The sequence below is a fragment of the Apteryx rowi genome, unplaced genomic scaffold (assembly GCF_003343035.1).
Source record: "Apteryx rowi isolate R43461 unplaced genomic scaffold, aptRow1 scaffold_28, whole genome shotgun sequence".
In the NCBI taxonomy this organism is placed as follows: Eukaryota; Metazoa; Chordata; class Aves; order Apterygiformes; family Apterygidae; genus Apteryx; species Apteryx rowi.
The window spans coordinates 907825-933015 of record NW_020449196.1 but is presented as its reverse complement, the minus strand read 5'-3'; the positions used below and the strand labels follow the sequence as shown (position 1 = coordinate 933015).

Sequence of the window (25191 nt, the reverse complement as noted above, 5' to 3'; positions counted from 1 at the left end):
CTCTTAATGCACTTCACATCAAGCCACTAGGCCCCATTAACTATGAGAAGCCAGAAGAAACTCAGGTGCAGCAAAGGTGAAGCCAGTAGAGGATTTGTGTGTCCATTACTTGCCAGTGCAGCCATCTCCACCGGAGAAATACCTCATCAGAAGGAGGTGTTATAAAAATCATAAAAAGTAAGCGCAGTCTGTGCTTAGTCAGTAGATGGATGGAGGACCTTCCACAGGAAACGGTGCAACAACTTGAGTACATCTTTTTTTCCCAAGACATCTCTGAACCATTTCCTATGCAGGGTGGAGTGAGGCACTCCAGGACTTGATGAGAAGGTGGGTGAAATCCAGGCCTTGACTGTTGCAGTCATAGAATATCCTTTGCTATATTTCGCCGATGTAGAGATCTTATCCCTGGTCTCCTGGGTGAACTTCAGTCAATTAATTAGATACGTAAAACAAAGGTACCCTCAGGAATAGCATGTGGCTCAGGGACTTGAGTGTGCAGTCGGTCTGTCGAGTTTCTTGGAAWCCTTGGTTAAGAATAATTACCTCTGACATTTCTTATACATTTTGGGGAAATAWACCTTTAGCTTGTTTACATTTTTTTCCTACCTTGGAGTTTGTAGCTAGTATTTTGGATAAAATCCTTGAAGAGTGCTTTTTCCTATTCTACAGGCAACTGTACCTAAAAGATCAGCAGCTTGCAACCTTTCCTGTCTAGCAGCATCGTTGGCAACAGCATTTCTCTGCTCTGTGCCATGCTACATACCAGTTTGGGGGGCCTACACAGTAGTTTGGGAACACTGGCTGTTTTACACGGCTATAGTTTTTCTTTTAGAGCGAGGTATAGAATATTGTAAACCCAAACTTTCTGAAATCTCTGTGCGAGTATAAAGGAATCATAAGCTTCACTCTACTGGATAAAGTCTAAGTCTCCAGATAGCTGGTCAAGCTGTTTGGAATTTGTGAATGAAAATAATTAGTTATTGGTTATTACCATTCAGGATGTGCCCCAACTAACATCTTCATCCTAGTCCATTTATCTACTCTTCAATAAGGATGCAAAATCAACAGTCAAAACCTGTATTTAATCTAAAAAGTGTGATTATCTGTGTAATGGTCCAAGCCATGGCAACAGCYTGAACTACAATTTTTCCCAAATTTAGTCTGGATCCAAATGTTGAATCCAAGAGCTTTATCTAACAGGCAGCCTGCTGTGTAGCCACATTTTGGTATTCCCATGTTAAGAGCAGAGTTGATAAAGGATTTATCCCTCCAGGTGTAAAGATAAACCTGGAAGTTTTCTTGGTTGCTTTTTGTTAGGGGTCATTCTTTTTAATTTGAATGAGTGCTTCTATGGCAGCTGTCACCAGGTGCTAGAGAGTGCCGGACAGGCTCTCAGGGCTGGTGCCTTCCCCAAGCAGCTCACAGTCAGTCTGTCAACATTTGACATTAAGGGGAAAAAATACTAAATTGTCTGTGTGAGGTTACTTGTGTACTGCACAGAAGGCGGGGCCCATGTGTGGATATTTGAGACCACAGCTGTGTACCTTTCGTTTTACAGAAGTATGCAACATAGCAATATGCATTTGAAAGACACGACTGCTTAACTGGAGCAATTGCCAGGGACCAGACTAACCCATTGCTCCTCCGTGATCAGAGGCAGACTTACTGCGCTTAAACGGCACACCTGGTGGTGGCTGGAAATCACCCCCGGGGTTAGAAGGGAAGAACTGGTGCCTCACATGCTTTTTGGTGCACTTTTTTTTTTTWAATTGAACTGCACCTGCTGATTAGGTCATACTGAATGAAATGGAACGTGGAGTAGAGTTGAGTTTTTAATACTATTTTAGAAAAGACAGGAAAATAATGGATTTGTGCTGCCTTTTTGATCCTTTATGACTACTGTTTTCTAAGAAGAGACAATTTAGTGGTCTGTCACCTTAGATGCATCAGAAAGACTTGTCTAGCCATAATCTGCTGCAGGACTCAATGAAGACATTAAGCAGATATTGATGGGATAAGGTGCCCAGGCAACTGAAATGCTATCAAAGACTTTCTTCCTCAGGTCTTTGCAAGGGTTGACTCAAAAGCAAACACACACAACATTCAAATAGCTCTATGCAGTTTGAATAAACAATGCTTTTTTCTTCTCAATTAATGTGGTCTCATTTGTGAAGTTTCTTTGATACCTTAACTTGACAAGTTCCTCAATAATCCATAGAGYCTTCAGGAAAAAAAACATACAAAATCTAAAACTGTAAGCAGATTTATACATCATAAAGAAACCAAAAAAGATAAACTAATTTTTACTTTGTAGTTCTACATTAAAGCTCTATGATCCACTTATTAATAAAGCAATTCATTAAGTAAAGGTGATAGCTAATAGAGGGAATGATTGCTTAATTAGCAATGTTGTGAGATCAAGGATGGTTTATGTCAATTAAGGCGATTCTGCTGCTTACTCAGTTACTAATAATAGTAATTTTGAAAACTTGCARATTACAGATGTGAAAGTTAACATGGAATTGCAGTATTTATTTGTAGTGATTAAGTCTCTCCTTTATGAATTTTAAAGTTTTTGTTCTGTGCCTTTTTTTTTCAAGCAATACCTGAACAAATACTATGGGTGCCCAAAAGACAATTGCAATTTATTTGTACTGAAAGATACTTTGAAGAAAATGCAGAAATTTTTTGGGCTGCCTGAAACRGGAGATTTGGATCAAAATACTATTGAGACGATGAAGAAACCGCGCTGTGGTAATCCAGATGTGGCCAATTACAACTTCTTTCCAAGAAAGCCAAAATGGGAAAAAAAYCATATAACATACAGGTACTGGCTAGCAATGTTGGTTTTTACTCATATGTATAACCATAGCCTGCTTTTAAGAACCAATTAAATGAGGCAGTCACATGTGGGGTAGTGCTTGGTGGGCTAGGCAGAATTTCTTKAATTATTACCTCTTTGTGTTTGGATAACTACTGGATGCTCAAGCAAACACCTCTGAAATTTCAAATTGTAAAATCTGAGGAATAATCATGTAAAGCTCAACTTCATGGTTCTGGTTGAGACTAATGAGATGTTGGTTTTGTTCTGTGCTCTGCTGCAAGCATCCTGTGGGATCTGGAGCAGGAGTAGCTCACCTGCCCGTCCGCTCAGCAGGGACAAGAGTACTTTGYGACTGCAGAGCATGTGTAGGAGGACAAACGCCTCTGTATTCAGCRGGCATGAAAATGGAGGTCATCAAACACTTTTTAAAATAAAACAAATAACATTGTTGCTCATTTACCAGTTGCTGTTGAYTGGTCTTTCGTGTTATGCTTTCAACAGTCAGGAATCAGATGAAATAAAATTCTACATAAGTAGCTGGCCATAAATAAGGAATGATCAGTCAGCAACACTGGGAGTAAACACTGCTAAAATAAACTGCAGGATGGACATTTTTCATGTTAAAATCTAACATTAATCTAATCTAGTCTAAAGATTTAATGGTCTAACTACATGAGGAACTTGAAAATTTAAAAAGAAGTAAAAAAAAAAAGGTAAATTCATTATGCACATTATTCCTAATAGTTTAGGAAGTTGCATCTATGACCACAGAATTTTCTAATGGCTAAGAGGTAGTCAAGTTACCCTGGTTCAGTAAGCAACTGTACTCACTTAATCTTCTGTTTCCATACTCCCGACTGTGGCAAACGCAAAGCATTTCAGCCCCCCATGAAATAGGGCTGGACTAACATACAATCGTTCAGGGATCGAAATGGCCCCCCATTGTCTCACAATGTCAGTCACAGACTGAGCACATACATGTGACCACTAGCTATGGGTCAAGTGACATGCCTAAAAGCAAACCTATTGCAATAGGTTTGGCATATTTTCATTTCTTACTATTACCCTAAAGAATTAGGGACGAGTACTGCTCTTATTGAAGTCAACAAGAAAAAATCCCATTGGCTTAGGTGCCCAGGAACAAACCTTTAGCATCAGCGAGAGCAAGCAAGAGTACTTGTCTTAGCTGCGTAGCTTGGTCTGATGCTTTCTTGCTAGCGATGACTCAAAGCATCCTCCATTCTGCGACTAGTCTAACAGACTCTGACTCTAAGACTGCGGTGGCTCTCAGCCTCCTCACACTGATGGGCCTCCTCTGATAACAATTTCCTTGGGCACAAAGTAGCTTCATTCACTATGCGCAGCAGCAGCAAAGAGTTGGAAGCTTCTCAGATGGAGGTTAGTTGGCTGCAATACAAGGCACTACTAAATCCAATTAGAACATAGCAAGAAGAAAAAAGCAATGCACTTAAGAGCTTGCCCCTCTTTTATGTCAAGTCTATGACTTTTTCTTACATGCTTTTGCCTTCTTTTGCTACTTCCTTGTATCTTCTATTGGCAATGTAACTGGCACACTGGTGAAGGATTAACATTCATTTGCCATGAAACAATATATAGCTAGCTAAGAAGGTGAGGAAGAAGGGCTGTTGTCTTATTAAAGAGCAAAATGATCCACTCCAGAAACCTTCAGAACTATACTGAGCTCTGTTCTGGCAAACAGGAGGCTCAAGTGCTCTGACAAATCAGTGATGTGCTTGTATGTTCAAGTCTAAAATGTGAGCGTGACTTGAAAAGCCTTTAAAAAGTTTACAAACATGTAAATCTCAGTGGAGCAAAAGACCATCAGGTGTTCTCTTTCCAGCACCTCGGCACTAAGGTAAAACCCCGAATATTTTGTACACAGCCCGCTGGCATGCAAGTTGCACAGCCTCTGGCTATGTAATCATTTTTCTTCATGCTGCTGCATCAATTTTGAAGGAAAACAAACATTAAGTGCCACATCTAAACTCCATTCTGGACCAGGGGAAATCTAGATCTTACATGCAGTGGTTTCGCCTCTCAATCAGTTTCACAGTGCACTCCGCRGTTTGGTCAGTAAGCCAGAAATACTGGGAGGGTTTATGTGTTGTTTAACTGTTCCTTTTACCTCTAAGGATTATAGGTTATACACCGGATTTGGATCCTGAGACAGTAGATGATGCCTTTGCCCGAGCCTTTCAAGTCTGGAGTGATGTCACACCACTGAGATTTAACCGAATACATGATGGAGAAGCAGACATTATGATTAATTTTGGCAGATGGGGTATATTTTTCTATTTTTACATATGTTTTTGGTTTTGTTCCTTTCATTAATTCTCGGTATTGGAATGATCTACCCTCAATAAGCACTACCCGTGAGCCTTTCTGGCAAACCTTGTCCTAGTTTGCACTTGGCTTATACAGGCTAAGATCTAATTTCAGTAAGATTTTTTTTTCTTTCTTATAATTGAGAGAGAGACAGAGAGAGAGAAATATTTATAYAATATCCTTATGCTATATTTATCTTTCCAAAAGAGAATTGCTAGGGGCAACATTTTATTTTTAAATTTACCAATCAGAAATAGAACTGGGAAATATTGGTACAGATCTTTGGATGATGTGAATTGGCTTCCCTCCATAGAAGAGAGAGGAATGCCATCAGGCTCTTCATTTATAACACTCTGCTCAGACTTCCAGAGTTAGTGGAAGAGATTCTAACATGCTGGACCTTAAAAATGGATTTGTGACTTCCAGTTTTAACTCCATAGCTCATCTCTGCTCTTTAGCATAGCAGAATGAAGGCTTGCAACATACTCTTTAGTCTTGAGGAATTTCAAAGTACAGACCTCAAACCGAATTCTGGTTTGGGTCCAGCTCATGATAGGTGACATGATTCATGTTAATTCTACATGTCTTCTGAATTAATTTTGGTTTCTCCTGAAAGAACATATATAGCTTTTCAGTATATACCTGGAGGATTTTAACTTATTACGGACAGTCATAGAATTTTTAATACCAGTGAAGACACTTGTGCAGCCAGTCACTTGGGAGGTAGAYCTTGGAACTGAAGTGAATAGCTTGAAGAATAACTGAGCTCTGTGTAGAAGTCTCCCTTTCAAGCTGGTTTTCTTTGCTTTAGCTACTGATGAGTTGACCTCAAAAGCTTCAGAGATTCTGTACAGTACCCAAAACTTCAGATCCTCATCCAGACTGGCTTGGGTCTCAGAAGTGAACTCTTACAAAAGCAGAAGTGTTCCCGCTGGTTTTAGTATTTGCTGATTATAGTCAGCTCAGAAGTAGTGGGGGAAAAAGCTTCTTCCACATTCATTCTTATCACTTTATTGCATGTCAGATTCACAGGAGTTGGGACTTCCTCAAGCTTATTCATTGCTAAGCTTTCTCTTAAGCAAAGAATCTGCTTTGAAATAAATGAGAGTTAAGCACCTAAATGTATGTTAAAAACTGGCCCTTGACAACCGACACTAGTCTACTGAAATGAATAAACTGAACTAATATCAAGAGACCAACCCCAGCATGAAATCAGTGTAGCAGAGTACAGAATCAGGCCTGTGTATTTAGGGCTTCTGTCAAATGGCAAGACATCAGACCAAAAGGCTTGAAATGATGCAACGGGAGATGCTGGCAGCCAGCTTTGAAGCACAGGTCAGCGTGGTGGGAAAGCTATGAATACCAGGGCTATGCCCTTGCCAGCCTGCTCTAGCCACATGCGGTGTACTTCCAAGAAAAGCCTACAGTGTAATAACAGGAGAGCTACTTAAAACGCTGTTGCCCTGCAGGCAGGCTGAGCCTTGGAGTGGTCAGCGGGGAGGAGGGACAGGCTCATTCACGGGATTCGGGACATTGAATAAGTGTCAGCTTTCCACAGGTTTCTCACAGGAGTGAGAAGCACTCAGCCGATGTGCTTTCCTGCTTAAAGAAGTTGGTGCCCTGTGCAAAGACAAGAGAGCACAGCAGGCTGAGGTGAAACAGAAGAGTAGCCGCAAAAAGAAACCTGTCTTTGCTTTCCCTTCTCTCTGTTGTAGGCTGGCATGAATTCTCTGAAAATACCTCTCATCTACAGTGTTTAACATTGTGTATGCGTTCAGACATCCAGTGTACAATACTTTACTGGTCTTGGCTGCCTTTGAGGCCCTCCCACAATACTTAGGATATATAAAGTAACATGCTGCGACAACTGCAGTACACTCACTTTATGTTCCTTCTTTCTATGAACTGGCAGCTTCTCTTCACGTTGAAGCTTGCCAGCCCAGCTCATACCAATAAACTCCCTCACCAGAATACGCTGCTGCTCTCTTGGATGGGAACAAGGGTGCACATGATAATCATCGTTCGCAATTACATGCTGACAGAGCTGAAGTCATTAGAAACTGTTCTTTTTCTGTATGCTTTCTCCTGCAGAACATGGTGATGGCTATCCGTTTGATGGCAAAGACGGTCTCCTGGCTCACGCTTTTGCACCAGGGCCAGGAATTGGAGGAGACTCCCATTTTGATGATGATGAACTGTGGACTCTTGGAGAGGGGCAAGGTACCAAACTTTAGTGTTTCAGAGCATGTGGCCTGCTAACTGCTGTGTTTTAATGCCATTTCAGGCACTACACTAAATGTTTTCATTGACATGGTTTAAGTTATCAACAAACGTTACGGAAAATATTACTACAGATGAAAATTAATTTTTGCAATTTAAATTGTTCTCTATAAAATGTTTATATAATTCTTAAATAAGTGTTTCATWGGATTCCCCTTTCTGTTCCTCTCCCGTTACCCCTTGAAAAAACAGAATTAATAATAGGCCTGACGCTGCACAACCTTAACAAAGTGTGAGGGAAGTACAAAGCCGTGACTATGACTCTGAGTGCCTCAGTTTTTGGGTACCCAAGCTACATCATCTTTAAATTCATTTGTAAAAGGCAGACTGTCCAGTGCTTTTCTGCAGACGTACCTTTTTAAGACGACTTAAGCTGTGACTCCAATAGAACCAGCCACCTGAATAAGGATTTATACAGTCACAGTATCTGTCAAAAAATATTGAATTACAAATTTGTCATGCTGATGATTGAAACAAAGTCTTTATCAAATAGTGGATTAAGGACTTCTCCCAAGAATCGTTAACAGGCAGCTTGCCATACCCTTTTTAAGGAAACAACCGAAGTCCAGAGCATATCACCTAAATTAGAAAAATCAGACCAAGTATTAGTTGTTTCGGACCTGGTTTTTCTGCTTAAGCTTTACCACAATCATTTCTCACTAATTATAATTCTTTATACTGTAAAATAATTTGCAAAATTTATGCAAACTCATGCTTGTCTTTCATGTCACATTCCATTTTCTCAACTCTCCTCCAAATTGAAAAAAATAATTGAACTTTAACACCAAAATAGTCATATTCTGTCTCTGGCTTTCTTTCAACTTTAGCAGAAGCGTTGACTGGTAGCTGTAGCAATTGGGCAGGATCACAATGAGCAGGGGGAAACTGTTCTCCCTATTAGTGGACGTATTGCACAAATGTCCAAAAAGTTAATGCCAATAAAAAAATGCAATGGATAAGCAGATCGTCTGCACACTAACACATGCTACAGCACCAGTACTGCAGGCTTAAGAAAAGTTTTTATATGTGACAAACTGAACTAAATCCCAGGATCCAGGTGTGTCTGCGTTACCACCGTATCTGCAGCAGCAGATCTCATTCAAGTCAAATTGGAAATACCAAAGTGGTTTATGAGGCAGAAGGCATATTCAGCTCACGCTCAAAGTACTGCCTGGAATCTTTCAAATTATACTGAACATTTCAAACCATATTACCCAAGAACCTAAATTACTAAATATATTAACAGCATGTTTGCAGGTTTGCATTGTCATAGTAACAAAAACATATATATTTTTCTGGGCTGATTTTAAGGACTGCTCATTCTAACAGTTCACAATGAGTAATATCCATGTAATTCTTTCAAAATTACCAGTTATTATTTCAGCTATGATCACCTTGCCAATAGAGAGACTAGCAGAGTATAGAATTTCAAAGTGGAAACCCAGACGACATTTCTGTCCTCCAGGAACTGGAGGTGGTGACTAGCGGGTGACTAGTCTCACCATGGTATCTGTTTTCTTTACAGTGGTTAGGGTGAAGTATGGAAACGCAGATGGTGAATACTGCAAATTCCCCTTCTGGTTCAATGGTAAGGAATACAACAGCTGCACAGATGCAGGCCGCAGCGATGGGTTCCTCTGGTGTTCGACAACCAAAGACTTCGATGCAGATGGCAAATACGGCTTTTGTCCCCACGAGTGTAAGTGGAACACTGTTTCTAATGTTTTTTCTAGGAGACTGTCCCCTACTTATTTTTGCCTCTCCACTTCTCCTTGTGCTTTTTTACTTCCTTGATGGCATATTTAGATTTACCACTCTTCAATATCTCCTCAGTATCTGAACAGACTTAACTCTCTAAAGACTCCCTTCATATAGAAGAGTTTGTAACTGATGATGACCTGTGCCAACTCCCTCCTCTAAAATCAAGGACATGTTGAAGACAGGTCTGAAGCAATGCGGGCCTCATATATACATCTAAGACACTATAGGTTCAGTTTCACGATCTAGGAACTACAGCCACCTTTTAGAGTAAGGATAGGGCCAAACATGGAGATGGAGCACACTAAGTCGTAGAAATCTATTCCAATATTGTAGGTCATCCCACTAAAACTGCATCTCCTTCAAGAGCAGCAAGTGAAAAAAACTAGTAGTTAAGGAAGAAACCCACCAAGCCAAAATCTCTGAAACTTCACGTACTATATATGAGTACATCAGATTTTACTAACTGGTGGCCTAGGTCCTCTGTTTGAGCCCAGGAGCCCTTTTATTGCAAGGTGACACTATTACTGTCACATACCACTCTTGAAATGTCCTCTTACTGCTTTTCAAAATAAAAATGATTGGATTTCAACTGAAAATCAACATTGGTACAAAGTTATTTATATATTGGTACACTGCAAATTGCTAGCAAGGAAAGCATTTGCATTTTTAGAGTTTAGGTTTTTAACACATGCCTTAGGATTCTTTTACTCATGAAGCAGCTCCAATTGTTCACTTTAGATACAGGAATGACACTGTGTGTTTTAGAAGTCACAGCTCTGTATCAGTGAAAAAATGTTAGAGGGTTTAGAAAGCTGAGATCATAATTAATCTCCAGCTTTTTGACATGCGAACAGAATTCTAGATTTCATAAGCAATTTATTTTGTATTTGGAATGACTTAGGAAGCACTCATTTACAGATTTTTTTTAAAAATATGCATAATGTGATTATCTCTATAGTGAAATGATATGGCAATGTGTTTCCCTTTAAACACTGGGAACATATAAATATATTCTTGAAAACCTTGATGATGAGCGTACTGGATACAAAATTTCAGACAATTAGTTGCTATATGAGAGTTAATCTGATCTCCTGTATATCAAACAGCAAGAAACCTTTAGAGAGACAAGTACAATAGGCAGTAGCCTACTGGGCTAATTTAGCAGATGAAAGATGAGAGGAGAAGGTAAGGGGCTTTTAGCCACTCATTCCATCTCGTGTTTGCCAACTCCAGTGCTGGCATCTATATTCACTTACATTCGCAGTTCTGCAGTTTCCCATATCCATTTTTTTCTGCTGAACATAACTAATTGCTTTAAGCTCTTGGCAGCAGGGACTGTTTCATCACACATTACCCGATGTCCTGAGCAACGGGCCCACAGTGTCATTTGGAACTGCTACATGCTACTGCTATGTCCTAATGAATAATAATAGAGTTATGAAAGAGAATGAAACAGCAAACAATGGAGCTTTTGTTGCAATCTAATCTAATCGTGCTAACCCCACTTGGAACAATAGCACTAAACTTACTTATAATATACATGCAGTCGGTATAAGGGAAGGGAATGCAGATTGCTGAAAGAAAATTTGTGATGCCTCAAATGCAAAGCTAACAAAACAAGACAGACTTAGGGTTTTGCCAGACCAAGAATGCAGAAGTACAGCCCAGCATGTTCCAGGCAAGCCCCAACATGTACTGCAAAAAACACACATGTATGTGTGTTAATATGTATATGTCAATTAAATACCCACAATTTTCTGAAATATCACAGGCGTGTGTGCAGAAAGAGTTCAACTATCCTGTCTTCAAAACTCCCCTGCTAGCCTGCCGCAGCCAAACAACAAACAGATTCCCGCCTGACAAGTTGGGGGGATTTCTCAAGTACATTTGCAAAACCATATGGTTTCCAATAAGGGATTTCAGTTTCTCTGTATCAGGATGCTAGTGGCTTTCAAAGAAAATCTGTTGTAGAACATATCAGTCTTTTAGTCCTAACATGATAAAAAATGGTCTTTAATTTCTAAAAGCCTGATTGTCTATATATCACATCTGCAGCTGGGACCTATCATGGTGACAGCTACTTATATGACTTCCAGGGGACGTGCAAGTAGGAGTATGAACTTTTAACAGACTTGAATTTACCAAAACCTAGCTCCTTTAGCCTAACATTTACTTCAGTGAATTACATGCACACGTGCGYGCACACACACACGCACACACACACACCCTTTGTCATCTCTTTCACTCCCCACTTTCCCCAAATCTCCTCTTCTGTAGGATAAACCTTCCAGCTGGAAAAGAGAAAAGATAGGTTTATTTCTTTAAAATACCTCAAATGCTCAGATATTGTAGGAATGAAACACAGATTATAGGTGGCTGGACAAACAGACGTCTACATACCATGGTTAATACCATTCTAGAACCCTAAGATCACACAAGCCAGAAAACGTAAGCAGTGAAGCAGTCTCCTTTCTCAGAGAGCGCTACGACTCCTGGAAATGCTTGTGTCAAGGCTTCTGAAACCCAGCAGATGTGTTTCAGCCTTTTGCTCGTGACGTAATTGTTTTGCAAGATCCTTCAACAGTTATGCACAGCTGTTTCTGATCAAATGCAGAGGGGTACTGTTCACTCATTATTCCAGGACACCATTTGCTAAATCCTGCTCTTAAATACAGATAGGGCAGGATTCACATCATACAGGCTGTGTGTTGGGAGCAAGATTCCTAATTGCTAGTGTTTTTTTCTCTCTCCTTTAATTCACTTAAGTTTGTTTCCCCTCTTCTCTTGTTACATGGCCACACTGCATATTTGGCAGTATTTTTAAAGGTACAGTACTGCACTAGGGTTTTCTAAAATTGATCGCAGATCTGTACCCCAATTTTGTAGACTGACTCAACTATCACTTGGCAAAGCAGAAGGGAAAGCAGAAAGTTATCTACCTGCTGCAAGAACCGTACGGAGGTGTGCTGAGCCTCTCCTTTGGCATCTGGGAGCCAGGGAAGTCAAGTCGCTCTCTTTACCGAACTCTGCTGACAGCACAGGGCTCCTAACCTTGGCCCTCTGCTATCTAGCATTACTGATATGGGTACTCTGCCTTACTCCCACAGCTTCCCCTGCCAGAGAAAGACACCACACTAACCAGCCAGTCACACGCCGCAGAGTGGTGGTTGGGGGGTTAACCCAGGCTGGTTTTCCTCCCAGTTATGTCATCTTTAATATCAAGATCATGATTCAAGTCAGCAGGCTGTGTGGCACCAGCTCAGAAACCCAGACAACATCCTGAATAGGAGCAAAAAAGACAAAGACGTTTCCTCTGCAAGTCGCACAGCCCAAATACCTCCCTGGCAGCGGTCGCAGTCTTGTAGGCTGCTGCAGCTGCTCAACTGACTGTCGCAGGCAGAAGCCTCCTGTGGATGCAGCTACCTCCACCTCAGACCCGTACCAGACATTTTAGCTGCCTTCCAGCCCTGAGGTTTCCTTACACCCTGACTGGCTGATTTTTCTGGGAGAGCTAACCGTGTCACTCAGCTTACAGTTTAGTAATATCCAGTCTGAATCTGCTCTCTCACATAGCTTCCCTAATTTTTAAGATGTCCAGCTTGCCAGGGTGCAGACCAAGAGTCACACTCTAAGGCTTCCTTACAAACCCCTAAAACTTTTGTTTAGTTTTGGGAGAAACTGATCTAGTATCTTTCTTTAATTTTAATTTGCAATAAGGCAAAGAGGGGGGTTTTGGGGGGGGGAGGGGGAGGGGGAGGGGGAATCTCCGAAATCTTTAAAGACCATTGCTGAAATAGGGGATTGTGAGCATCATATGATGTTACCTCAGGCAAAATGAAAAACTGCATTTTGACTGTGACTCAGAAGGATTCTACGCAAAGCAGTAAGAGATTGACTTTCCATACGGTTTTTTGCAACTTAGCCATGTTTAAACCAACAAAAAAAGGCTGTTAAAATACAGAGTTTGCCAGATCTAGAGCTGGAAGCAGCTCATGCGGCAAGTGAGTCATCTAAACAACTCAGCTTAATTTTGCTTTCCAATCCAATCATTTTCAAAAAAAATAAAGTCTTTCCCTGATCCGTATAAACACAGCCCTAGTTAATGCAGGTTTCCTAACTCATTACAGAACCTGGGATGCAAGCACAAAAATCTGTATCTTGCCCCTTTTGGGGATGCATAGCAAGACATTGCCAGGTGTGTCCCAGTCACCTTGAGGAGCGCAGTTTTGCCTGGCGACAGGAGCTGTGTGCGGCTGCTTCCACGTCCAGGATGCACAAGGATACAGAGGAGAGCTTGGCTGGATCTGAGGTTCGGCAAAGTCGTGCGTGCGAGCCAGGCCCGCAAGCTCCAAGTCCTCTCCTCAGTGCGACTGGAGCTTACTTGAGTAACTTTCAAGTTCATGCCCTTAATGCTGCGGCCATGGCCAATTACTGATTTAAGTGGAAAAGAAAGGCAAAATGAATCATCCGTGTCACAATACACCCATCATCAGAGCCCTCTTGGTCACCCTTCAGCCAGAGAAGGTCTTGGGTCCTTATTTATTGCTACTCGAACAAAGCGGAGCAGGCTTACAAACAGTGTCTCCTCCCAGCAGCGTATCAGACTAAGCAAAGGAAAAAAAAACAACAACCCTGAAATCCTACAAAGACACTGGGTCTCCAATGACTTTTCAGTCATCAAAATGACTAAAGTGAAGTTCTAAATAACCTGCCAAGCCTTCTGTGTAAATATTTGGGTTTTAGCTTTAGATTTAGACTGGGGGAAGGAAAGGAAGAAAGGTGTCCCCTTGGGATGTAAGAAAATATGGCCAAATCCGCATTTTTTACACTGGCAATCAGACAGTTGTGTTTCATTCCGAGGTGCTATTCTTAATTCTCAAGGAGAACTAGTGTTCCTGTGTGGCGGAGTTTGGCTCTCGGTTCAGCGAAAGGCCTGGCACATTACGTTGTCCCAGTTGTTTGCGCTCATCAGTACATGGCACTCAGGAACAGTCCCACCATGGCGGACACCAGCAGATACAGCAGCCAGGAGAGCACAGCAGCCAGGAGATTCGAGAGAGTTACTGTTAGATGCTCTGAGCCATCTGTACTCTCAAGTAATTCAATTTGGACATCAATTTTTTTGAAAAATTGTCCTGACCTATTTTACTCCAGAAAGTTTACTGAAATCCTAAGCTAGCAGAACTCTTAACTCAATTTATGCTATGGTCCTTCTTCCACGAGGTTTGTTGTTCTCGGGGATGAATCACCGGGCCTTGCTTGTGCGTGGGGGCGGACGACAAAGAGCCTCCAGAAGAGCAGTACCCAACGTCCACGCTCACTCCCTAAGCAAAAGGCAGGAGGAGCTGCCCCTGCCCAGCTCTCCCAGAGGAGTGATATTCCTACTACCTGGCCTATCTAGCCAGTGTCCAAGCCCAGCTGCATGGGCTCTCAAATAATGCAAAGCAGAGCCTAGGGAAAAAGCCTACAGGTTGTATTATCTTACTTTAGCTTTATTGTATGTCAGCATCTTAAAGAAACAGAGAAAAAACTACGTAAGATACCCATTAGGAAAATTGATCTAGGTTGTCCCTGGCTCTGTACAAAAGCTTACAATCCTATTTAATAATATTTTTGATGCAAGGTAAACTAACCAACACAACAGTAAGGAAGGTGAGGGGCTTCCTCAACATCCTCTTTCTAAATGTTGTTTCAAGAAGGGATATTAATTACATGTTATGAGGCAGGCTGTAAAGGATTTGCACAATTCAGACTACATTCACACAACTTGGTAGCATTTTCTTCATTCCCAGCTCATTTATAAAGATGAATCAGTCATTCCTTTCTTTCCCTGCTTGTAAGTGAGATTGTAACATCCCTTGTCTATCTAGCCAAAACATTTCATTTTTGCTGTGAAATACATGTGAACAGCACAGCGCACTAAGGGATACCTAATATATCTAATATCTCTGCCAGGACCTTCCCGTCACCAGTGGCACATCACAACGGCTCATCGATACGGCACACTCGGTATTGACAGTTTTCTATCTCCTTTCCCTTCCAGCCCTTTTCACAATGGGTGGCAACGGCGATGGACAGCCATGCAAATTCCCCTTTAAATTCCAAGGCAAGTCCTATGAGCAGTGCACGACCGAAGGCCGGACAGATGGGTACCGATGGTGCGGCACTACCGAAGACTACGACAGAGATAAGAAATACGGATTCTGTCCAGAGACTGGTAGGAGGAGTTTTGCTTTTGTAATGCTGTCTTGCTTGTCCTTGTTCTAAACAACCCAGATCTCCCTTCTTACACCTTCCCCAAAACATACAAAAGCTGATGGACTGGGTGCAGTTTCAGCACAGGTGGCCAAGGAAGCAACCAAAGCAACAGTGGCCTATGTAGAGGATGCCATATGCCCAAGTGTACCAAATGCATCAGGGATGCGCAGGTGGCACTGAACCAGAGGACGAAGTGTCTGCCCCTGCAGGATAACTGTGAGCAAGCTACAACTTTTTAATGGCCCTGGAAGAGAAGCCTCATGTGAGGAAAGAAAGCATGAAGGCTATTTTAGCTTGTAACTGTCAATGAGTAATACTTAACATTTACACTTGAACAAAAATCCTGTTTAGTATGATAAGATTGAGTTATTAAATCTGTCTAGCTGTTCAGAAGAGCTAAGTGAAATGGTTTCTCCAGGAGAATAATATTTCTGCCTTCTTCAAAATTTCTAATACTTTTTAACTTGATTTTTAATACATAAAGGAATAAAATTTATTTATAGCCGTGTGTAGCCTGGCAGGTGCCACATTTTAAGTTGCAGGCTTAGAGGCATAATCATTCATTTAGACTTCATAAATCACCTATTGCAGCTCGACAATCTGGGCCTTTTAACCCGGCCCCGGTGAAGCTCGGTCCCCCTGCCCACTGGCCTGGCTCCGCAACACGGGCCAGCCGAGGAGCAAACACACGCACCCCCTTTGGGGGCCTTTTCAAAGTGCCCTAACCACCTCAGATAGGGATTGGATGCATTTTTGGTCGGCTTCCTGTTACCTCTGATGTTCAGTTATAACCCTTCAATTTTACCTTACAGAATTAAAAATAAAAAAAAAAAGAGGGAGAGAGAGAGAAAGAAAGAAAGAGAGAAAGGATCAAGTTCAGAGTTAGAAAAAGAAAAATCTAAATGACAGTTCAACAAGCAAAAGAACCATTATATTGAAAACCAGTATATCAAAGCTCCAGAACTCCTGCATAACATAGTCTCTATCACTGGAACTAAGAAATACACTCAGCTTAAGTTTTTTCAGCATGAAAGGCTATCACCTCAGGTAGCTGTGTTCATGTGTTCTTTTATTTCTGCCTTATTAATAATAATGAATGAGAAATAAATAATTATACATGAGGGAGATAACCGGCTTTGTCTCTGTGCTGCTCTCCTGTATGTTCCAAGAAGATATAACATAATTTGAATATTGTAATTATTTAGTAGCAGTAAATTTGAATTAAAATGATTTTATATTCCTTCCATATTCTGTTTGTGACACCTACTTTAGAGTGCAATTTTCAATTTAGTTTCATGTCCTTCCCTCTGCAAAATACTTGTACATGCATATACAAATGTTATTTCTGATATACTAAACAGAGAAGAAAGAACTTAGGGGAAAATTTTGCTAGGTTTTGCAAAAGTATTCTAAAAGAAAGCATCATCCACATTTTATATCCTTTTCATTAAAGAACGTTTAAAACCATATGCTTTTAAACTGCATCCTGCTGTCAACATAAAGCAATTCCTCAGTTTATAAGATGCAACCTATTGACTCCTCTTCGGGAATTTCTTTTTCCTTGAAAGCTCATTATACTTCAGTGGAACACCTACCAACCAGTCAATAATCAACAGCCTTTTCATCTTGCTGATAATAAACCTACCTGTAACCTTTCTGAGACACACTTTAAAACAGCCCCAGGAAAGACTTCATCAATAGGGCAATACAAAGACATTTGCCATGCAATCCTCTTCCCCAAAACACCGAGGTAACCACTGCTTTCTCAGAGCTGAGAACGTGGGTCTGGGGCTCGTTCCTGCTCCCATCAAAACTAACAGCAACAAGTTCATTTCAGTGGCACCGGCCAGATTATCCCACTCTCCTGTGTCAGGCAATTTTTTTTTTTTCAAATATTACTTTGACTCTTACTCTTCATGTTCTTAAGAGGATTTCAGATTTTCTGCTTGCTTCATGTATAGTTTAGGAGAAGATCCATCAAACGGGATTCCCTTCTCACTGTGTTTTCCTGTTGTGCTCCACAGCGATGTCAACGGTTGGTGGAAACTCTGAAGGAGCACCTTGCGTATTCCCTTTCATTTTCCTTGGCAATAAATATGAGTCCTGCACAAGCGCGGGTCGCAACGACGGCAAGCTGTGGTGTGCTTCCACCAGCAGCTATGACGACGACCGCAAGTGGGGCTTCTGTCCCGATCAAGGTAAAACCATTTGCCACAGCAACACACTGGTGACAGTATATCGACCACATTGATGACACCACACTCAGCACAATTTTATTGCCATACTTATCTAACCTGGCCGGTAATATTACTTTCCCCTCGCCCAAGTATCTGAGCAAACACCCTACATTTAACCATGAAAGAGGCATTAGTTAAACAGCCAGTCCCAGAACTCCTCTAACAGATGCATTTGAATTTTCCAAATTTATAATGAAGTATCTTTCCAAAATATAAAAAAAAAACTTTAAAAAAAGAAAATCAAAGAAAAATGTTTCTCTCATCACCATCTTTTCCCCTACCAGGCTAAAACCCACAAGTACTGCAGTACTTCAATAGTTCATAAGAATTAGACTGTGATATTGGCCAAACAAGGAACAAGTGCTAAATGTAAAAAAACCAACCAACCAACAAAACATTTGTGACTGATACTGCCAAAGACAAAGAAAATGTAAAAAAAAGAGAAACTGTTAAATTTGCATGGTGAAAATGAATATTTAAAAATATTTCAGTTAATCTTTGCCCTTATTTGTAACATGGCTAAGATTAAATAAAGCAAAAGGCTTTTTTCAGACATTTATAAACAACTGCTAAAATCAGGTTTCTGGATATGAGTATTTCCCCTTTGTCTTTTAGGAGTGAAAATAACTGCCAAATTTCAGAGACTTGCCTGTTTGGGGATAATTGAGAAAATGTTGTCTTATGATAAAGGGGATTCTTTTTAACCTAACCATTTGGTATGACAGTACTGATGCAGGCATTGCTCGCAGTGAACACACATGCATGTTGACCTGTTTAACAYTTGGATGTTATTTCACGACGCAAAACAAGATTTGAGGTCTAGACTAGAGTTTAAACCTTCTGTGCTAAAAAAAAMCACAAAACAAAACAAAAAACCCCACTATGATTTGATTTATTACACTTCCTTTTTTCACAGCGGGATTAAGGCCATGGCCAAAGTCACTTTCATGGGAGACCGTAACAAGCCCATACCAACTACACAAGAGCTTTTGGAATACCTCTATTTCATGAAATGTCATTTCTGGCAACATGCATGACATACAAAACTAGAGGCTGTAAATATTAGCTATGATTTATTACAGTAAGATGTTTATTATGGGGAGATTTTTGATGGGTAGCAAAGAAAATAAAACGAGAATACAGAGAATAGCCTGTGCAATACATTTTTAACTTGTTGTGTTTCTCAGGATACAGCCTCTTCCTGGTCGCTGCTCACGAATTTGGCCATGCCATGGGGTTAGAGCACTCTGAGGACCCAGGAGCTCTCATGGCTCCAATCTACACCTACACCAAGAACTTCCGACTTTCTCAGGATGACATTAAAGGGATCCAGGAGCTATATGGTAATGTCTTCCTTCAGCAGCTGAAATCATCAGAAAAACAGGCAGCACAGGCTGAATTTGGGGATTCAGGACTTGCAGTAATTAAAATATCACAGATGACAGAAACATTCCCTGTTCTGTTATTACCAGAGCTCCTTTTTCTTACTAATAACACAMTTTAAGGATGAGGAGTCACTAAATCTACTGAATTACTGGAAGCCCCCAAACTCCCTTGATAAATGCCAAACCCATAGATGAAAATTTATAGTGCCTTTACTGGGCCAATGAAATGTTGCGCTCTTCCCTAGCTTGAAATACCTGGTGTGGGTGTTTTGGTCTGCATCACCCTGGGCTTCCCAGGTTGCACCTCCGGGTAAGAGGGGAAGGGCTTCATTTCCTGCCCCAGCTGGAAAACCCTTCGCATTCCCTTCCCACAGCACTTGGAGCTGTACAGTCACAATTACATTTGCAAATAACGTGTGGGAGCTGATACTTGTGTATAAATGTGTTTGGCAAGCTCCAGGGGAAGAACTGGGTTTTAAGTATTTTTATGTCGGTACATCTTTAAAATTTATTGTTTTCTCTACAGACACTCTTAGTGAAACGAGGGGGAATTATTACGATTGAAGTCCATTCCATTTCTGTATTTCCCACCTTGTAGAGAACAAGTATATTATAGTTTATTGAGCAGTTTAGGAAAATCTATACCATTTCTGTTTCTATGCTTTTCACTTTTACACTGAGATATCTTCCTAATTGTACGCGACTACATTCTACTGTACTCAACACCTTAGAATTGATAATAAGTCAAAATAATGACCAGATTTAAAAAAAAAACTTTTATCAAAAATCTGATTTGAATTTTCCCTTTCTCTTTGTTCTTGGGTGCTTTAAATAAGACTGGGATTTGAGACATGGGCAAAGTTAAGTGCATTTTCTAAGTGTGCACAGCATATCTCTGATAGAGCTCAGACTTTAACCCCAGGTCTCTCAAGTCACAGTTCAAAACCTGAGGCAAAACTGTCTTTCTTGCTGCCTTATAACTGACATAACCCTTTAGAAATGGCTCTCTACACAAAACAAATGTTCAGAAAACTTTGTTTTCTTTCACTCTTCAAGATTATCTCATACCAGCTATACTCACATTTTGTTCAATTAAGTACATCAACCTGACATCTAAGAAAAAGCCAAATGCCTCATAAGGCAACACAGGAGCAGCCAAATAATAAATCAAAATAAAATAAACCAAATGGCAAAGTGCATGCACATTTGATTACTGATGAAGGCAGAAAGAAACATACAATTGCCTCAAAATGTGCCTTTAAAACTTGTAAACTGTTAGCACTTGTAGAAAGAAGAGAAATCTGCTTTGATGTCTCTCTCGGCTGAGATGCAGATAATTCCGAATAGAGAGACAAAGTGGATTTCTCTTCTTTCTCATAGTCAGTAAAATAAAAAACCTCGAGGTTAACATTTCAACCAAATAGAGCCACTTTTGAATGTCTTTGAAGTTAAACAGGTGACTCAACATAGATAGGAGGGAAAACAGAGACACATAGACAGTGTCTTGAATGAGGCCACTCAGCCGCCTAGGGCCAGGACTCGAATCCAGGGTGGTCTGAGCTATACTCTGCCACCCCGCTTCGGAAAAGATATTACAATTTTTTTTCCCTTCAAGTATTGCCTCCAAATTATTGCCCTTCTATAAATTCTGATAGTTCATGTTACCAAGGCGACACTGTATTTCAGACTTACAGAAAACTTCTGTTCACCATTGCAGAAGTATCGCCCGACGTTGAACCAGGGCCAGGACCAGGACCGGGGCCAGGCCCTCGTCCAACCCTTGGACCGGTCACGCCAGAGCTCTGCAAGCATGACATTGTTTTTGACGGAGTCGCACAGATTAGAGGAGAAATCTTTTTCTTCAAAGATAGGTAAGTGAGACGCCTATCAGCTTGCTGATGTGGTCTCGACTGGAGGACTCTGTCAGACCTATTCGTCAAAACCTAGAAAGTTATGATCAGGCATGATCTCTGCCCTTTCATCTGTGTGCTCAGAGACAGCGAAGTGTCCTAATCAACTGCTACGGGAAGGAGATGACAAATTCTGGCTTTATGTTTAAATAATATGGAAAAGATTGTCTTTAATTAGGGAGACATGAGATATTTGACATAAACAATGATTACGCTCCAAATTCACCTTTTCTTACAGCTACACACAAACTTTTTCGAGATTCTGGAACATTCAACTTCACTCATGGTTTCAGGCAGTTTCATGCTGGTTTTTCACTTCTGGTTTCTGGCCTACACTGGGATTGCTCGTGCCAAGATGCTATGACAACGACTGGGCTGGTGGTGATTATGGCCAAAATCAGAACAAGGAAATGCCAGAAACCTCACAAAAAAAGCCTGCTCTCATGACATTTTCAGCCCAATTTTACAGACTAGAGAGCCAAAGTTACCCTTGATGTCACTGTGCTGGCTTCTGTGGAGTCACACGAGGGCTGCAACCAGCTCAAAAGGGTCAAGTAGATGGGAGAAGCGTCCAAATTTCTAAATGTCTCTTCAAAACAGATCTAACCCTGAATCTTTAGAGGTTTACCCATCTGTAACATTAATCACAAAATTAGTGATGGAGAAGATGCATTAGTTAGTCTATTCTCTGCCAAAGAAGGATTCATTCCCTATAAAATACTTCCGGATGCCTTTTACAGCGTATACAACAAGGACTGTAATTCAGCAATGGAAATTTCATCACTTGCAGTGGAGTAGAGTTCTGGAGGCACTGCCCTTCCGGATTTCATTCCCTATAGTCTGCACTTATTCTACATGCTGATGCAAGCTTCAAAGCCAATTGCAGGAAAATTGGACAAAAATTCTAATAGCAATTTCTAAAAGACTCCCCCAAAAGTAATACATCCAAAGCTAATGGTAATAACCCCAAATGTCTGTTCCACCATGGAGACACTCCTTAGCAAAACTGCAGTGCAGGCGTTATGATGGTCTGAAGAGGGTCTGTTCTTTTCCCGTGCTCATAAAGACACAGTTACGGACATTTCTGAATACAATCTTGTCCCCAACTGGTTTAGTCCAGGGTGAGTTTAAAATCATTCAATAATAGTATCAGGTGATGCAAGGCTGCTATAATGACACCTCAAGGACACTGGTTGTTAGGATGGGCTCCATGTGTGCAAGGGCTCCAAGGCAGCCAGCCCAAATGGCATTTTTGGTGCAAGAGTGGAGACTGCCCTGACAAAATGAGGAGGCTGCACAGCTGTGGCTCCTGTTGCTGCTGCCAGAACCTGTATTACCAGTAGCTGCTCAGTAATGAAGAGCATCTTCTGATGCGCTTGGTAGCCCCATAGACACCACAGCTCCTTTCCCCCCTTGCCATAAATCAATGCCCGACTTTATATCTTTTATTTTCCGTTACCCTGAACATTCCCAATGTAGATGAAGATCTGGGACAAGTGCGTGTGTCCACGTCAAACGCTATGTCCTAACATGTTGCAACATTTACAAGCAACTGAGGCTGAGAAAGTAGCAAAACTCACCTGTTCACTGCTCCTCGCCATGTGTCCGAGATGAAACTTAAAGGGAGCAGGAACTGACAAACGCAGCCCCCTCACAAAACACCCTTTCTGAAACCAGCAGTTTAACAGTTACTTGTATCTGCAGGTGCTGTAATGGCCAGCCATCTCCTCCAGATTTTAAATTTTCATCTGGAAGATGTGAGGGATTTATTACTATGCTGCATTGTTTAATTCCACCCACTGGCTTTTCACAATGAAAATTCAGGGGCAAGTATGGATAATTTTACAGTCCCTGGTATACAGCAGTTCCTTGGATGCAATTACTTCTGGTTCCCATCTATGTGACACCCAGACAATGTGCTTGGGGTTTGCAATTTGACTTTACTGCAGACATTGTGTTCTAGCAATGGAGAAACTGTGATTAAAAAGTCCTGGTTATAAGAATATAATGTTCCCCATTTCTATTACAGCTGCTAAGGGCTAAAAGGATGTATTAAACACATCTGTGTGGGGACATCTGTGATACCTCTTGTACTATTCCTCTCAGCCCCATCAGCAGCAGGCTAGGATTCCCTATAATCCAGTGATCCATAATGGCAAAAAAGAGCCCTTTTGGGGGCAAGAAATGGCCCCACTGTACCTGCAACCTGGCATCACAGAAAGCCAACACCGGACCGTGCCACCAGGGAGCCGCCCAGGGCTGGCCCCAGCGCACCAGCCTCAGCAGCTTGCCAAAGCAGGGTCTCCACCGCTGCTACCGCAGTCATCAGAGAGCTGAAGTCTTCACTTTGGCTCAGTGCCTCAAAATATTCTCACAGCAGTGAAAAAACAGTGCCGGTTTCACAGCATTCGCAGCATCCTGACTGCCTTCTGCTCAGTTGGGGGCTTTGCTTTTCAGCCAGACTGCCACCCAGCTTCCTCTTTCCTAAGCTGGCCTCCACATACGGCCTGATTCCACAAGGCACAGTTTTAAACCTATTCCTAAGTCAGGAAGGCAGTCCAGTATTTTCTGTAATCGGAACCAGTTAAAGCACTTCACATTCAGCTACAGTTGGTCACGGAGCTATGTAAACACTAGAACAATCTGTTCAGACTGACTCATGCTTTACGCTAACATTCGGCAAAAGCAGACAACAGTTATTTAATTGTTTTGCTTTGGAATTAATTTGTCTATGAGTCTCTTGCCTTTCCAAATATTAGGGAAGCAACACTATGACTCACTATTGAAATCAAAAAAACAAATGTCTATCATGTGTCGTGTGACTTGTATGGCTCATCTGCCTTAATAACAAAGACGACCACAGCACCCAAGTGTCACATTACATAGGCGTGAGGACTAAATAGCAAAAAGGAGGCCAGATCAGAGGAGTTCCATCAAAAAAGTATTTTCTTCTCCCCCCTCAAATCACATCTCAAGCCTAGGAAATAAAAAGGGAAATCCTGTAGGTGCTATTAGCCATAGAGAACAGTCAAGGCTAAAAGCTTATTTTGTTTTTAAAGGGAATAAAAATCTAAACTTCTGAAGTTCCCAGGAAATTAAAATAAATAAATAAACCCAACAACACTGATTTGGTCCCTTTAAATAACTGTATTTGTTAATGTTGGAAAATCTTGATTATATTAAAACATAATTTGAAATCCTGACTGTAATGAAGAATGAAATCTGTCTAGACATATAATATTAAAATTTAACCTGACATTTTAAAATTTTCAAAGTGAAAAATCAAGCCAAAATACCTAATTTCAGCATTTCCTCAACACAATGAGCAGAAATCAAAATATCTCCTATGCCATTCTAAAACAAACAAAAATTCAGTTTTGACAAAACTTCCCTTTTCAGAAGAAGACTTCACAATTTTAATAAGTCTCATGAAATGTGTGCTTTAATACAAAACCTGCCTTCAACTCTCTGTTGGCTCTGGAAAATTTGGAGTCCATATAGATAGTAATTATTAGCGCTGATTCATCCATAAGTCAGATCCAAATTTGATCAAGAGCTACTTTTATTAATGCAGTGTTAGAGAGATTTGTTATATGGATTTCCATTTCATACCACATTGGATCCATTTTTCTGTCTAAGAAGACATGCATGAGATACATTTTATCATTACTTTTTACAGCCTTTTTATATATGTTTAAATGTTGATATGAGTAAGAGTAATTAGCTAAATGCATTATTCTTTGCCTCTTTTTAACACGAAAACTCTAATGAGATATGATCAGAGATATTTTTGTACATGTTAAAAATACATACAGGTATGCAAAATGAGAATGAGTTAATATATTACTAGCTTAGTTACGAGTACCATATGTCAGGTTAAATAAATATTCATTTTTAATTWAAAAAAGAGACAAAAATAATGCACTTTGCCAGTTGCACTGGCAAACAAACACTACAGACTATAATAATTGAATATGCTGCAAATAATTATACTTGCAAATGTATTTCGGAATGTTTCATATGTTCCAGTTAAACTTTATTTGTTCACAGTTAAATTTCTGTTGAYGATAATACAGCAATTTATTAAATTAATTTAGGACTGATCTTCCAAGTTTTAGGCAAAACCCAAATCCACTTTCAACTCCTGGGTTTCACAAGGGAATGATGATTCTGGGTAGGAAWGGGTAACG

At 40.7% G+C, this 25191-nt stretch overlaps 1 protein-coding gene across 1 annotated transcript in view; it reads left to right on the top strand.

Moving 5' to 3' along the window:
* The window catches only part of MMP2 (matrix metallopeptidase 2), a 36673-nt gene that overhangs the window by 2152 nt on the left and 9330 nt on the right, over positions 1-25191 (top strand). The window contains exons 2-9 of the mRNA XM_026068839.1: positions 2601-2827; positions 4978-5126; positions 7262-7390; positions 8976-9149; positions 15255-15428; positions 17494-17667; positions 18894-19049; positions 20809-20962. Coding sequence (XP_025924624.1) covers positions 2601-2827; positions 4978-5126; positions 7262-7390; positions 8976-9149; positions 15255-15428; positions 17494-17667; positions 18894-19049; positions 20809-20962 — 1337 coding nt within the window. The remainder of the gene's footprint in view (positions 1-2600; positions 2828-4977; positions 5127-7261; positions 7391-8975; positions 9150-15254; positions 15429-17493; positions 17668-18893; positions 19050-20808; positions 20963-25191) is intronic.